We start from the raw sequence: 17,114 nt of genomic DNA, 5'->3' as shown, positions 1-17,114 counted from the left end.
CTTTAATTTCATACAGTTGCAACAAATTATTCCAAATATCAAAAGTATTCATTCGCCGATTTTCGATTGCCTTCGCCAAATGAAAATCTTAAAAAAATTTTATTATTCATTTTTTTTTCATCGAAAACTATTTTACGGTAGTTTGCTTCAGGCTTATATTATTCTAATCCGTATCCCAATTCTAATCCGTAATTTTCTTAAGGTGTATGATCAAAAATGATGTTTCTGAAAGTATTAAATTGCATTTATTAACTTGCTTATGGTAGTATAGCGTGTAAAAGGCTGTAGTGTACGCGTTGAGAAAGTTATTTTGTTATATTGATTTATTCGTGAAAAAAGTACGCTAAAGAAATATCTTTCGGATTTATTTTCTTTTGCTGCTGAAATTAGAAAATTTGGTAAATAGGTGGAAAAAATGAAAACACGCTAAAAAGTAATTTGGGAAGACAGTGCTGTTCAAACGCTCGGAAGAAAATGTTTTTCCAGCGAGGTTGTAAAAAGTATGGACAATTAAGATCAAATATCTTATGTATAATGTGGAGTACTGAATCTACTTTAATGTGTGTGATATATAAAATAAACCATCTTAAATATCAATAGATTTAGAACTCGAAAGTTAAATATCGCTCCATTGCATGAATTTGATTAGAATGGGAATTTTATTCTTTAGAAACATGACATGTTTAATAAATTTATTTTGCATTTTGGTGTTATATTCATTATAAATATGGTTTGGTAAATCTTCTGATTTATATATTCATTAAATTCGATTAAAAGTTTTTTCCTAAATTCAATTAGATTTAATTTTTTGCTATCATTTTACTGCTATTATTAGTTCTTTATGATTTTGCTCCCTTATTTTTTTTAAATGTTTCATTATTTTTCTTTCGAAAAAATTAAAATGCGCGCTAATTAAGGCACTGAGCTTTCATTATGAAGGACAGAGCTCCATTTGCGGTGACAGCTTGAAGCCCAACTAGTTTCAGATCGGTTATTATTAGCTAGTGTAGGAAGCAGCTTGTGCGCAATGTTGACAACATTGTCACCGTCATGCCGTTGGTCTTGAAATGGTGGAGATTTAACCTGCATGACGCCCTTGCCCAATAACTGTCTGTTTCAGGAGTGCTTTAATTTCATACAGTTGCAACAAATTATTGTTCATTTGCTGTTTTTCATCCATGTATTTCAATAAGAATTTCAGATAAAATTAGTAATATACTTTTTTTAAGAAAGAATAAAAAATTTTATCTGACTATAGGCATAAATCAATTTGAAATGTCAGGCTTCCTGATGATGAACTTAAATTAAAATATTACGCATTTTAAAAACAATAATTTTATATATCTGGCACCAATGTACTTAAAAATTAAAATACAATTTAGTTTTTTAAAATGATCATTAATTAATAATGTATTAAAAATTTGTATTAAATCAACTTTTTTCCCTATATATCCGAAAGCACTATTTTTTTCTGAATAACAAGCAAATAAAAGTGGCAGTGTTTGATTATAAGCATTATTCTATCAGATACAGTATATTTGAGATTACCTTAAAAAATTTCCATTTAGTAGGTACTACATGCTTGTAGCTGAAATTTATCTAAACCGAAGTGATGGCAGAGAAGAAAATGTATATTAACCATAAGCTGGTAGTGAAAAATTAATTTTTTTCTTAATGAAATGTCCTTAATCATTACAGCAAATATGCGTCAATTGCTTTGCGAAGCTAACACTTTCTTAGTACTTTTTTTGATTTATATAAAATAATAAGTTAACAATTCCTTTATCTTTGTCTTTTTTCTATTTCTATTTGTAGAATTTACATATTTGACTGCCTTATCATATCAGGAATTATTTCTTCTATCCTCTTTCATATGGCCAACTCTTTTCTCTTTTTATCTATCAGAACACGGAATTCCGCTAAATCAGAATGGAATTCACGGAATTCCATTCCATTAAATTTATTAGAATCTAAATGGAGAGATCTGTGTTGTATAAACTTTAACTCTATACTGATGTTTCTATTGGTTGAATTTCTTCTCCAGGAAACAAAATGTATTTGGAATTTGAAATTTTATATTGTACAATTTAATATATTTATGTAGAAATAAAAAAAGGTCTCGATTCTAGTGGAAAATTAATTTTTTTTAATGAAATGTCCTAATTCATTACAACAAATATGCATCACTTGTTTTGCGAAGCTAACAATTTTTTAGTACTTTTTTTGATTTATATAAAATAAAAAACTAACAATTCCTTTATCATTGTCTTTTTCTATTTGTAGAATTCACATATATGACTGGCTCGTCATATCAGAGGAATTATTTCTTCAATCCTCTTTCATATGTCCAACTCTTTTCCATTTGTATCTATCAGAACACGAAATTCCGCTAAATCGAATGGAATTCACGGAATTCCATTCCATTAAATATATTAGAATCAAAATGGAAAGATATGTTCTATAAACTTTAACTCTAATACTGATGTTTCTATTGGCTGAATTTCTTCTCCAGGAAACGAAATGTATTTGGAATTGGAAATTTTATATTGTACAATTTAATATGTTTTACGAAGAAATTAAAAAAAGTTCTCGATTCTCTAGCTAATTTTTGTGGAAACAAATTAACGTGAAACCAATATATAGAAGTAAAAAGCTTGTTTTTAGGAGTCAGGACAATAAAATATAATACTGTTATAAATATTGCATGATAACGTGAATTACATGAATAAAATATCCACCTAAAAGACGAGTTCATTCAATTCTTTCATAAAGGATTTAATATAGGATTCAATCTATTTATTCATTATGTTTTTTCTTTTACACAATAGAGTCAGAATTTCTTGTTAAATAAAACTTTATAGAAACTTTTTTATATAGTGAACTATTTTACATAGAGAACTATTTTATTCAGTAAACCATATTTTTATACAGTCGAATCCGATATTATAAAGTAAATGCTATTTATTATTGCTAAACTTACTGTTGAACAGAGAGGCTGGCTCGAAGCTCCCCTTTTACATTGTAAAAAAAAAGGTTTCTCAAAATTGAGGGAAAAAATGTTTTAAAATAGCTCCGAAGCAAACAGTTAAATTTGAAAACTTCGTGTATTTAAAATTGAAACAGCATATACTCAATTTTGAGCAAATTGCAGAGGCTCAAAAGTGATGAAGAGTGATAAAAAAAAGCAGATAAGTGCTGTTATTTTAGCAAACAAAACCGACCGAACTGTGTAGGGGACAGGGAACTGTCCTTGCATCAGAAAGGTTCTGGGTTCGAATCCCAGGCAAGGCATGGAAGTTCTTTCCTTCTCTGTTCTCTCTGTCCTCACTGTGGGAGCGACGTTGCCCCACCTGAAATGGTGCCCCTGAAAAAGAGGTCAACAAAATCGCCCTGTAAATTGACGGATGTTAACACAGGTGGGCATTGGAGAAAAAAAAGGGAAAAAAATTTTAGCAACCAAACTTTTTAATTTTGATTTTAAAAAAAGAACTTTATAAAGTAACGTTGTCAGTATTGTGGTCGCTGCGAGCGCGGAGCAGAATTCGCATGATCAGTCATCGCCGAGATTCAACCCAGAATTACTTGATTTGGAGGTGAGTATTTTGTCTCCTGAATCACGACAGCACCAGGTTTTGATTATGCAGAAAAATCTTCAGCAGTCTAAATCCTAAAAGCCTTACTTATTGAAATAACATTTAAGTGCAAAAACGTTTAAAGCTATATTGGCTCACCCTTATAAAAATGTGTGGCGAATTAAGTTATTATCTAAAGAGTAATCTGTTATAATCTTAAGACAGATAATAATCAGGTAGGGAATTAAATTCGGCAATGAAGTTAAGACCCAATTTTATTTATACGATGTTCAAAACCATGAAATAATTTTTGAAAAGTAAAAGTATAGAAAATAACCGTAAAATGATTTGAAAACGGTACAGTTATTGTACTATAAGTGGAATTGTGTGGCAAAAACTAGAACTTAAATAGACAGTTTTAATCCGTTAATGGTTAGGTAAAAAAGTAGTAAAAGACTGTTTTGTAAAATACTGCTTTAAACCGTCAACTAACAAACAAAGACTGTAAAAAAACGGTAAATTTTTGCAGTTTTCTTACAGTTCAAGTTTCGACTGTAATTTTATAATATGCTTTTAGAAATAACATGTTACACAACTAGCTATGGAATGCTGCGACACAACAAAAGTATATGCTGCGTAAAATATCAATCAGCTGTACAAATAAAAGATAAAACCTTAAAATTGAATTTCGGAAATTAATCTTCATATGACATTCTTAAATGAGTTACGATTTGAAAGAAATACTTTTTTACTATAATAAAAGAACGATAAAGATAAGAAAATAAAGAAATAAAGAACAAAAATCGAAATTCAATTGTTATAGTAGTCGACTCGAATAAATTGAGATAAAATGGTTTATGGAGCAAAAAAGATTTATGGTTCATCATTTTAGTTTAGATGTGATTTAAATTCAAAATTTTGAAAGAAAAGTAAGACCTGTAGGGGGAAAAGGAGAAAACAGAAAGGACCAATCACAATCAATCTACCGCAATAGAAAATTGAGTTTACATTTGCCCCTTAAAAATATTTTTATCCTGCCAATAAAATAGAACTTCCATTTTTCAAAACATGTGATCTGGCTTAAATAAATTAAAGAGAATACCATAAAAATTTGCTACGTTCTTTACGACTTTCAAAGCAAATATGTGTACATTTTTTTAAAAGCTGAAAATGTGAACTATCAACTTTTATGACCAAAACGTGTTTGATTTTTTTCCTTAGTTCAGAATACTTTATGTTTTAGTTTAAAAAGGAAAAAAGAAACGGGTAATTATATTATCTTTCCATTGTAGCACTTGATAAGTTTAGCATGTTACATCTTAATAATAAAAATATGTAAGATCACAATTCAAATAAAAGTGTTGCATAAGTATTATTCTAAAATAGTTAATTCACTTACTAATCGTGATTTAGAAATTTTTGCTACAACTCGCCTCACCATTTTTAGCATTAACCCTTTCAAGACCGGAGGTAGGAAAAAGAAGCACTTCCCCAGGATCGCGCGCTCCGAGTTTATACATACGAACAGGCAGTGACAAGAGTACCGTATTGAGATTGCGTCGTTTGATCTTGGGCCGCTGGAATCAGAAAGGCCCGTTTCATATAGGATATCTTAGGCTGGTCCTGAAGAATATTTCATGAACATTTCATGTAGACCTTCCTAACTATAGTAATTACCGTAATTCAATAGATCCACTATTCATAATGGAAGAAATTTTATAAATAGTCAAGCTCCAGGAGTCAACGGCATAGACAATATCATCCCGAAACAAATTGTCGAAGAAGCAAGATATTTTTTACTAAAATTCTATAATAAGTGTCAAAAATTAATTTTTTCCGGACCAATTTAAAGCGAGTTCAAGTGATGTTATTTCAAAAACCAAATAAACCTACCAACGACATCTATTCACTTACGCACATCACATAGCTTCTTGCGAAGCCCAGCAGGCCTCAGCCGAACATATCCTTGACTGCTTGGGCCTTTCCAAGGAGGACTTATATGCTACTCCACTTCTTGTCATCGAATTTTTGAGGGTCAACAACCTATTGGATCTTGTCTGACTTCCTCAGATAATTAGAGCATAAAGAACAACAACAACATCTCTTCTTAGTATTTTTTTTTTAACTTCTAGAAAAAATTTGCGCTAATAAACTAAGTTTTTATCTTGAATCCGATAACTCTCTTAACCCAAACCAATTTGGTTTTATAAGGGAAAAGTTTGTCGATAAAACCATTTTTACATTAACGGAAAACGATTAAACATTTAAGGCTAAACAGAAAAATATGTCGTCGCGATATTCATTGGTATTGAAGGCGCTTTTGGACAATATTGAATACGTATCGTCCATCAAGCTTTTTCAAATACCAAAACTCCCTTACAATCTCTGTAAGATGCTTCAGAACATTAACGCAAACAAATGCGCTATTATATATACTCAAAATGGACCTGTAATCAAAAGGATTTTCAAGGGCTGCTCTCTAAGTCCTTGCAGCGGTCCAACACAATGGGATCTGGAACTAAATGTTTTGCTTGAAACACAAGAATCACAACTCGAACATATCCAAGCGTTGGCAGACGATCTAATAATTTTGCAAACTGAGAAATCTCGAAAGGAGACTGAAATGAAGGCAAATAATTCTATAGCATTAGTACTAGTACATGATTGGTTTAAGAAGCGCAATTTACAGCTCCCAACCTAAAACACTTCTTATACAGTAATCAAAAACTTAAGAAGAAGCCCAACTATTAAATTAAATAGCGTAATTCTAAGAAAGAACGCTTTTAAGTATTTAAGCATAATGATCCACAAAAAAAACTATCCTGAAATGCTTACTTAGACTACATTTAAACGAAAACAATCAATATCATAGGAATGTTCTGTCGAATTTTCAGCACAAACTGAGGCATAACCCCAGACGAAAGCACTCTATTATGTAACACCGTAGCAATGACAGTAATCTCACACGGAAATATAGTCAGGGGAAGTGAAACATCACCTAAACCAGTAAGGACACTAACATCCCTCCAAAGGAAAATTCTATTATTAACTACTGGCGCTTATCATACGACTCCTACAATGGTCTTAAATATTATTTTCAATATCCCTCTCTTGCACCTCACTTTACAAGCCGCTAAAAAATTCAACATTCTCCTGAAAATGAATCAAGATATTTTTTTGAATGGTAAAAATTTGTATTCAAAGGACACAAGTAAACGTGTAAAAGGTTTTCAACGACATCCATCCATTCATTTTTCAAACAGAATAAAGATGGAAAGAACAACGAAACAAAGCAATCCATCCCTCCCCGGAGATAATTTATTCATAGAATGGGTCAGAACAAGACAATAAAGCAGAATATGTTTTTCGCAATGACATAATTAAAATAAAATGAACATGAGGAATTGGAAATTCCATCTTCCGAAGCCGAATTGTTAGCCATTTCCGAAGCATTAACGTATGTCAATTCACCCCTTTAATCAAAAGCTGTAAATATTTGGTCTGACAGCAAATCTGCCCTTCAATGCTATCAAACGTTATAACTTCCAATCGCCGAATCCAATCGTCAGAGAAATTCAAATAGAACTTCAAACGAATGGCAATATCAATTCAAACTGAATCAAAGCACACAAACCGTATCGTTGGTAACGAGTTCGGAGATAAATTACCCAAGGAATCCACAGCAGAAGTTACCACACGTTTTTATCCTTTTTTCCAGCAACAAGAATAAAAAATGACTTCAAAAGAATTACATTAGAAAGATGGCATCGAAAATGGACTAAAAGAATACTTGCAGGTTGTTGCTTGAAATATATACAGGAATTCCAGAAAGTAAAAGACTTAAATCTTTCAAAAGAGGAAATATTTTTTCATACCGGTCATGGACCTTTCCCTAAGTACCTTAAACGTTTTAACAAAATTGAAGAAGAAAACTGCGCCTGTGAAGAAAAAAAATAGGCTCTCCAGATCATTACCTAACAGACTGTCCACTTACAAGTTCCTGGAGCACAAGAAAACCATCCCCAGAGCATAACATCCATTGGAGAAAAACGTAAAAACTCTTATGTTAGAAACTAAAATCAAAAATCTGCTAAAATTTATAAAAACTAACATGAACAGTTGTTTATATTTTGACTAATGCACATCAACTTAATTTGTCATTCACGTTTTGTTTCCTTGTGTTTTAAAAAGCTGCTTAATTTTTGGTTCTTAATCTTTCCTTTACTTTTGTGTTATATAATTCTAAATACCTTCTCTCATTTTTGTAAGGCAGCATGTTACATTTTTACTCTGATTTTGCTTATCATCAAATTTCTTTTGTTATCTTAAGATATTTTTTATTTTTAAATTCACTACTGATCTGCATAAAAACCAAAGTAATATATCCAAACAATAATTTTATAATTTTTATAATTTTTTTCTGTATCTACATGGTGTTTCAGTTAATCAAAATTGAATAACATTAATAATTTTTATTTTTTCATTTTTTTTAACCTTAAACACTTTTAAAAAAATCTTAAAGTCTTTTTATGCTTTTATAATTTTCAATTGCTATATTACAGTACTCTTCTGCATATTTTAAGGCTGTACATTACTGACTAAAAAAAATCGTGTTTAATTTTAAACATTGCCTCGAGATTTTAGGAAAGCAATATGTAAATGTAGCAATAGTTATAATGTAAAAAAAAATCTTTTTCTTTTCTTCAATATATTTTCGACGCTAATTATATTTTAAAATTGTTAATAAAATTCTACTTTAGTGCTTTAACATAACTTTTTTATCAAGATCGATGTATATTTTTCTAAAAAGTATTAGAAAATCTTTCATTAACCGAATCACAACATGTCAGGTTAATGTTCACTTTTTTTCTAGTTCCTCAATTTTTTTTTATTTAAAAATAAAAGAGTAATGCTAAGCGAAAGGATATTGGCTTGCAAAAACTAAAATAAACAGATAATGAAAGAATACGCTTTTGAAACTTGGAGCTTTGGCAATTTAAATTTTTTTAAGCTTATGATTTTTAACTAAAATTAAATCCTAAAATCATAATATAACAATTAGAAAAAACAATCATTACAATATTAATTACTAGTGGCTTCTGAGCCCAAGTCTGCGGGTTCGATCCCCGGCCCAGACACCGGATTTTCGGGATGCAGAAAATCCTCAGCGGCCATGACGTATGATTATGCGGCATGTAAAAGATCCCTGGAGTGCCTTATTGGCTCTTCACATTTCCGACAAAATTAAATTCCCAGCGCACTTTAGCATCCAAATAGAGTCTCGGTGCTGCCATCTAGTGTGGCAGAAACTAGACGTCTAAATTAACATGGCCAACGGTATCTCACCCATTGTGGTGGTCCTGAAAGAGTGGATACAACTTCTGGAGAATGCGCTAGGTCTACTCATCGGGAAGGCTGATTGTGTAGCTCATAGGAAATAAAAATAAAAAATAAAAATATTAATTACTAATGTTTATAAACATTATGTATAGTTGTTACGCACTTTATACCATGCTTTGAAGTATCATGATATACATACCAAACTTTATCACACCTTTTAAAATCCAATATTAATTTAAAAAATTCTCTTAAAACTTACGCTTGCATTAAAAATTGTTTCTACCTGCAACATAATTTGCCAATATTGGTATTATTGCACATATAATGATATAATCTTATTTTCGATTCATACGAAAAATTACAATTTAGGAACGAAAATTAATTCGATCCGCACTGAATCATAAAAGTCATACTTACACAGCCACTGATCCACCAGTGACGGAAGTTGCGAGTGTTAGCAAGCTTATTGTCGATACATAGATTATGTGATGGAATGTCATTAAGGAAGAGGTATCTTTTATTGATGAATTTAGAAGTATTCGAAGTACACCATACAACGAACAAATTAATGTTGCTCCTAAAAATAAAGAAAGAAATAAGTCCTGTTTCAACACATTTGTAACAGCAGGAAAAAAATGGCTAACAATAGAACACTCTGCTGTGCTATGGGGAAATTTCCCTTTAGTCACGTGTGCTATTTGTTGCACAGAGAAAAACATTCTGGCAAAATTACCATTTTTTTATGGTAATAACAAAAAATAACCATAANAATGCTCTCTCTGGTTATTTCAGTTTCCGTTTTTAAAAGCGCTATATGTTGAGCCACCTCAGCTAGATTTAGCATGTGACATGATTAGCTGCAATCATTGGTCAATTTTTTAGAGTTGTCATTCGGGGAGTTGTAATGAGACTTTTTTTGTCGCCGTGTAAGAGAAATATATATAGAGATTCTCCGCGATTTTATTTCATCAATTTTACATAGTTTTTTGAAAATATTTGCATCGGCTTTGATTATTTGTTTTGGCTTCTCACGCTTTTTTCAGCAGATCATGCATTCAAACTGAAAAGGGGGTGAAATCTTTTATAGTTCATGGATGTGTCTGGTTGTAAAGAAAAGTAAGACCTGCCTAACTAAGTTTTGAAAAGTTTCAAACGAGACATAAAAGAATACTACTGCAAGTGGACAACCTATTACTAACTAACTACCAAAAAAAAAAATTTTATGTTACTTTTAAACATTGCCTCGAGATTTTGGGAAAGCAATATGTAACTGCAGTAATAGTTACATTGTAAAAAAAAACTCCTTTTTTTCTTAAAAATATTTTTGACGCCAATGATATTTTAAAATTGTTAATAAAATTCAACTTTAGTGCTTTAACATAACTTTTTTATCGAGATCGATGTATATTTTCCAAAAAGTATTAGAAAATCTTTAATTAACCGAATCACAACACGTCAGGTTAATGTTCACTTTTTTTCTAGTTTCTCCATTTTTTTTATTTAAAAATAAAAAGAGTAATACTAAGCGAAAGGATATTTGCTTGCAAAAAGTAAAATAAACAGACGATAAAAGAATACGTTCTTGGCAATTTAAATTTTTTTAAGCTTATGATGATCCTTAAATCATAATATAACAATTAGTAAAAACAATTATTATAATATTAATTATAAACATTATGTATAGTTGTTACGCATGATGTGTATAGTTGTTTAACATTTTGTACCATGCTCTGAAGTATCATGATAAGCTTGTCAAACTTTATCACACCTTATAAAATTCAATATTAATAAAAAAAATTCTCTTAAACTTACGCTCGCATTAAAAAATTTTTCCGCCTGTAGCATAATTTGCCAATATTTCATAATTTCATATTTCATAACCGTCGTTGAACCAATTTTATGGGTTTACGACTACCGATATGCAACTCCGTAACCTAATAATTTTGAGCCCTATCCAGAAGACAAGGGAACTCCTGGATCGAGTTTTGGAAGAAATTTCGCCCTCGCGGATGACTTTTTGATGGAGCTAACCTGCATTTGCGTTACATGGAGAGGAAGACCACGAGAACCTCCCACGGTTAACCTGACAGCAAGGGGACGCTAACCCATGATCCGTCTACCATTGAGGATATTTCACGTCAGCTCTGCGGTCGGTGCAAGCTGGATGCGGAATTCGTATCGACTGGGATTCGAACCCTGTTGGAAGGCGAACGCTCTATCCCCTGAAACATCGCGGCTCAATTTGCCAATATTGGCATTGCACATAGAGTAATATAATCTTATTTTCGATTCACAATAAAAATTAAAATTTAGGAACGAAAATTAATTCGAAACGCAATGAAATCATAAAAGTCATACTTACACAGCCACTGATCCACCAGTGACGGAAGTTGCGAGTGTTAGCAAGCTTATTGTCGATACATAGATTATGTGATGGAATGTCATTAAGGAAGAGGTATCTTTTATTGATGAATTTAGAAGTATCCGAAGTACACCATACAGCGAACAGATTAATGTTGCTCCTAAAAATAAAGAAAGAAATAAGTCCTGTTTCAACACATTTGTAACAGCAGGAAAAAAATGGCTAACAATAGAACACTCTGCTGTGCTATGGGGAAATTTCCCTTTAGTCACGTGTGCTATTTGTTGCACAGAGAAAAACATTCTGGCAAAATTACCATTTTTTTATGGTAATAACAAAAAATAACCATAATTCTGTATAATAAAACCAAAATATAAAATATTTCAGATTTTAATAGATAATAATCTTTTGCGCATTTAAAAGATAATAATTTTGCGGATGATTTCTCATCGGAGTTTGAAATCAGATAACAAATTGCTGACTAAAAATACTTTTAAAATGGACTTTATTTTTAATTTATCATTCAAAAAAAGAGATTTTTTAATCTAATTTCTAAATTTGAACTTTCAGTTTCGACATTGTAAAACGCAAATATTATAATTTCTAAATAAACAGAAAAGTTTTAAAAAAATTCCAATGAAAATTTGCTACAACTAGCCACTCTATAGTAGTGCTCTACGTCTGCGAGAACTTGAAAACATATTCAAAGTAAAAAAATGAACCTTTTGAATGAACTCAAGCGATCATGTTGTCGATCGATCATGTTGTTGTTGTTGTTTCTAATGCCACTGCCATATACCAGCAAGCCTACTTGGTGAAACCAAGCAATTTTAAGGCATAGGGTGCATTTTTTTTCAACGGCGCTATCTATTAGCCAGGAATACAACTTCATCCGCACACACGTCACAGCCCATTTATAGAGAGGGCTCATTCATGCAATCATTTATTCATCCACATATCTTAATTTTGACCTGAACCAGAGAACGATCTATCCCCAGATCAGTATCCTCAGAGATTTGATTTGTTATGAGAACATTGAGGACTTTGTGACCAGACAGATTTACCGTGCATCAGTCACTATTTACTATACAGGGAGTCTTCAGCTGGTGGAGATCGAACTCACAACCTCTAGACCAGGGGTGGGCAAACTTTTTTGATCGAGGGGCCAAAAATCAAGAAAAAAATTGTTTGGTGGGCCAAGTAAAAACTTCAAAATTTAAGAAAAAAAGGTGATATACAAGTTTTAATTTAAATATTTAGTGAGATGAAGGAAATTGCGATTTCATTTTTAAAAGTTCCTTACATTAAGGTTGGAAGTGAAATGTGCTTGTTTTAAGGAACAAGGCTAAATGTTTTGTTGTTAGTCTACTTCTGAAATGATTTTTTCTAAGGTTCATAGTTGAAAACTCTTGCTCACATATATAAGATTAAGCAAACATGCACTGATTTTCTGGGCATAAAATATTAAGTTTCGGAAACTAGCTTTTGGTAATGATTTTATTTTATTTTATAACCGAACAGCCGACCCAATTTCATGAGTTTACGACTACTAATGTTCAACTCCGTAGCCTTGTAATTTTGAACCAATCCAGAAGACAAGGAAACTCCTGGATCAGTACCCCCAGAGGTATTGATTTGTTGTGGGAACATGGAGGACTTTGAGACTCGACAGATTTAACGTACATCAGTCACCATTTACTACACGGGGAGTCTTCGGCCGGCAAGGATCGAACCCATGACCTCTTGGACATGGGCCCAGCGCCCTACTGACCAGGCTATCCCGGCCCTTGGTAATGATTTGTAAAACTTTGGAATAGTATTTAAAAACGACTGCTTCAGATGATTGTTAAATAGTCCGCTCTTTAGAACGTAAAATGCGCAGTCTGCCAAATGTGAAGCGCAATTTACCTATATTAGATTCCATAAGTCAGCTCCTCGAGAGAGACAAGCGCTAGTTGGAGCCAATCTACGGCTATTCTATAAAGAACTTCTGCTTTCAACATTTTACCAATTGAAGCTGTCTGAGCTAACTATTTCCCTCAATTTATGTTTTGTAGAACAAAAATAGAGAAAGCAAAAGCTTCATCAGTACTTGGTTGAAAAAGGAAAAACAGAAATAATTTTAAACATAGTCGACAAGAAAATGGATGTATATTGTTTATATTTGCCACTGATCGGCAAATAAAAATTCTATCCGTGGACCGGATAAAATCTTCCAGAGGGCCACAGTTGGCCCGCGGACCGTAGTTTGCCCATCCCTGCTCTAGACCATAGACCCAACTCACTAACAACCAGGTTATCTCTGTCCCATGATCGATCATAATAGACTGAAACTAGCCATTCATTATTCATAATAGTAATAACATAATTCATAACAAATTTAGTCATTATTCATAATAATAATATTTTTTACAAGTCATTATTCATGAAAAGTAATTTAATCGTCTTGAAAATAATTTTGTTAAAAAAAGAACAGTATAATGAATCCTATAATTTTAGAATCAAATCAATTTCTCTAGAGTTATGCAAAAAATTTAAACAAAATGACAAAAAATGCTAATTCACACTACTTTTATTTCAGAATATTAATTTTTAAGAAAATTGATTTTTTTATATATACATTTAGTTTCTGTCGTTTGACTATAATATTTAAAATGAAGTAAATCATGTTTAATATATACGAAATAATTTTGAATTCTAAGTAATCAATAATAAAATCCATCTACACAATAATCTTACTTACACCATAGTTATAATCATATCATAATCCTACGATGTTTAGAAAGGTTGTGATAAGTTATAATATTTCCATCATTTTGTAATGACAAGATATATAAAACTTGTCTGTTAGGATTAGATAGGGCTGAACTATTCCTTGTTAGTATTATATAGCTTAGTTGCATTAACTAACATCATTTTCTCTGAAAGTATGAAGTCTTAAATTAAAGTATAACAATTTTCACTGCATCCTTTTTAAGAGATTATTTTCCTCCTTGAAATTTAGTTTTTCGGAATAAAATGAGAATGCTTGCTTTCTTATAAATAAAATTTTAATGTATATTATCTTTTGAAAAGAAAAAGGAAAATTTTTAGAAACACTTTCAAACATAAAATATATTTTCAATTTTCACATAGGTACACTGCAAAAAAATTGCGGATCAAACTATGGTATGAAGCACCAGCACTTTGAGAACATCATCCGTCAAATCCAATTTACCGTAGAATTCATTTTTACCGTAAAATATTATACCGTGACATTTATTTAATTAGAGTGATTCAGAGATTTTATGGTAATTATTACTGTAAAAATTACAGTCAATCGGTCTATCTTCACGATCGATTTCGTAACACGTGGCAGTAAAAATAGGTAGGTACTTCATTAACGTCGCACTAGAGCTGCACAATAGGCTTTTGGCGACAGTTTGGGAAACATCCCTGAGGATGATCCGAAGACATGCCAATGCAATTTTGATCCTCTGCAGGGGGGGGGGTGGCTGCCCTGCTTTGGTAGCCCGACGACCTACGCGCGGAGTCGAACACTTAACAGTAAAACAGTTTAGCGAGGACCGATACCACGCACCTTCGGTCATAACACAGGCTGATCAAAGTGGTCACACACCCGCTCTCTGACAGAAACTAGAGATGCTGGACTTCGGCGTTCTTCTGGGAACCGTGTCTTTACGATCAGACCACTGCTGGACTTTGAAAAATCGAAATAGATTTTTAAAAAATTGATTTTACAGTAAAAAGTGCCAGCACCCTAAATGCCGGAACTTGATCCAGAATTTTTTACAGTGTGTTCAGTTTTATTGCTAATTATCGCATTAAAACTTAATACATTTTTTAAATAATTAGTTTTTAAAGTATTAATTAAAATAGCATGGAAGCATATTATAAAAAAATATAGTGAGTGTAAAGGAGAATCCTAAATAAAAACAAGATTGTTTCTCAAGATTCATTAGATTCATTTAGATTTAATTAGATCAAGATTCACAAGATTCATTTAGATTTAATTATAAACAAGAAAACAACAATTGGGAAATTTTTGCAGTTAATGTTTCTTTTAAGCAGCAATAACAGTCATAGATAACCTTATTTTCTCAGTCATTTTCACAGCTAGTAAAAAAAATTTATGTTTTAATAGTCGTTTAGAGGTTATTTTGGTAATTGTCATTTGTAAGTTATTTAGTATATTTGCATTAGCAGAAGTCTTCATGCATTTTTTTTAATATTTTTTTATTTTTTTGTCGCATTAACCTTTATTGTTCATTAGTTATTAAAAACATGAGAAAAAAATTTTAAATTCAAAGGAGATAAAAGTACTGTATTAATTTATAAAAATAAGAAAATAAAAAATGAAACGAAACGTGTAAATTATATGAAGAAGAACGAAGAGAAAACGAAACAGAATGGGAGTTATGCAATTTTTAACGTGAACAAAATATAAAAATAAAAATTAAAAATTTTTTTTTTCTCAAATAAAAAAATCTTGTTTAAAAGTGTTAGATAAACTTTATTTTATCAGATCCTAATTTAATATGATTAAGGTAATAAAGACAGGATTATCGATTAATGTAGGTCGGCAACATAAAACTGAATGCCTAACCTCAATTCTCCATGGATAAATATTGATTGAAGAAGCGTGAATTGAATATCGAAATTTATAACCACGTGGGTAAAGTTGCTTGAAACGATCTGAACGGAATATTGCATGAATTAAGAAATTATTCGATGCTCTTTGAGAAAATTCTACGCTCTTGGTTGACGTATTAAAGGAAAAGTAATAACATGAATAGTTTCGTCGCTTAAGTGATTGGTTAAACAAATTGCTGTATGAATCAAAGCCTGTTAAACGTTAAATATATAGTTGTGTTAAAAATTAGATTATGTTGGGCATTATTTCATCGTTTAAAGTGCTTATGTGTTCAATATTGAATTGAATTTTCCATTTCAAAAGAGCTGTAGTTACACCATTTATATTACATAATAAATGCTTTTCAATCTTTAAAATTTTTCAAATGAAATGGACATTGAAATTGACGGTGAATACAATTTAATGATATTTTTTGACGCAATGAAACACAATTTATGTAAAAAAAATAATATGACATTACTCAAATAATACAATTTTAGAAGGAAAAAAAATTCAGGAATATTTTTGACAATCATTACGTCACAAAATTACGTGATTTTTGGACGAAACTGCTACCACAGTATCTTATTTCAGTGCAGGTTTTCCAGCCTTCTTTATTTACCTAATATTTCATTCGGTGTAAATTTAATTAACAATAACACTGAATAACCGAATGATACAGTGGTTAGTGCGCTCTGTTGAAAAGTAGATTCCTAGATTCGATCTCTGAATATGACTGCACACCCATTTACGAATGTCCTTTTTCTATATTCCATAATCAGTTGTGTAAATTATGTCTTAGCATTATTTTTGACGAAATCCATATCCTCAAACAGTTGGAAACAGTAATTTCAACTGTTAATTAATAACGATTAATTAAGATGACGAAATTCTAGCTCGGTGAATTTCAAGGGTTTTATAACTTATCCTTATTGCAACACTTATCTTAACTGCACTTTGTAACCTTGTATGTAACAACCTATCTTTGGAAAGCGTATCAAAGGAACCAATTTGCAAAAGGGCATTTTACAATAAGTTTGCAAAGTCTTATTATTACTGCTTGTAAGGCGTTTGAAAATTATTCAATCTAGTTTATTCAATGGATGATGCCAACATTCTGTTGTTATACATACTTTTTATACTTCATTTGAAATAATGTTACTGTATAATAAACAATCTAAATTATTCTTTACTTTTCAGGTATTTT

At 31.3% G+C, this 17,114-nt stretch overlaps 1 protein-coding gene across 1 annotated transcript in view; it reads right to left on the bottom strand.

Moving 5' to 3' along the window:
- LOC107454030 (uncharacterized) overlaps positions 1–17,114 on the bottom strand; it is a 79,854-nt gene that overhangs the window by 26,808 nt on the left and 35,932 nt on the right. The window contains exon 2 of the mRNA XM_016071077.3: positions 9,330–9,489. Coding sequence (XP_015926563.1) covers positions 9,330–9,489 — 160 coding nt within the window. The remainder of the gene's footprint in view (positions 1–9,329; positions 9,490–17,114) is intronic.

This window comes from Parasteatoda tepidariorum, chromosome 4, assembly GCF_043381705.1.
Source record: "Parasteatoda tepidariorum isolate YZ-2023 chromosome 4, CAS_Ptep_4.0, whole genome shotgun sequence".
NCBI classification, from domain to species: Eukaryota; Metazoa; Arthropoda; class Arachnida; order Araneae; family Theridiidae; genus Parasteatoda; species Parasteatoda tepidariorum.
This window is presented reverse-complemented; position numbering and strand designations above follow the sequence as displayed.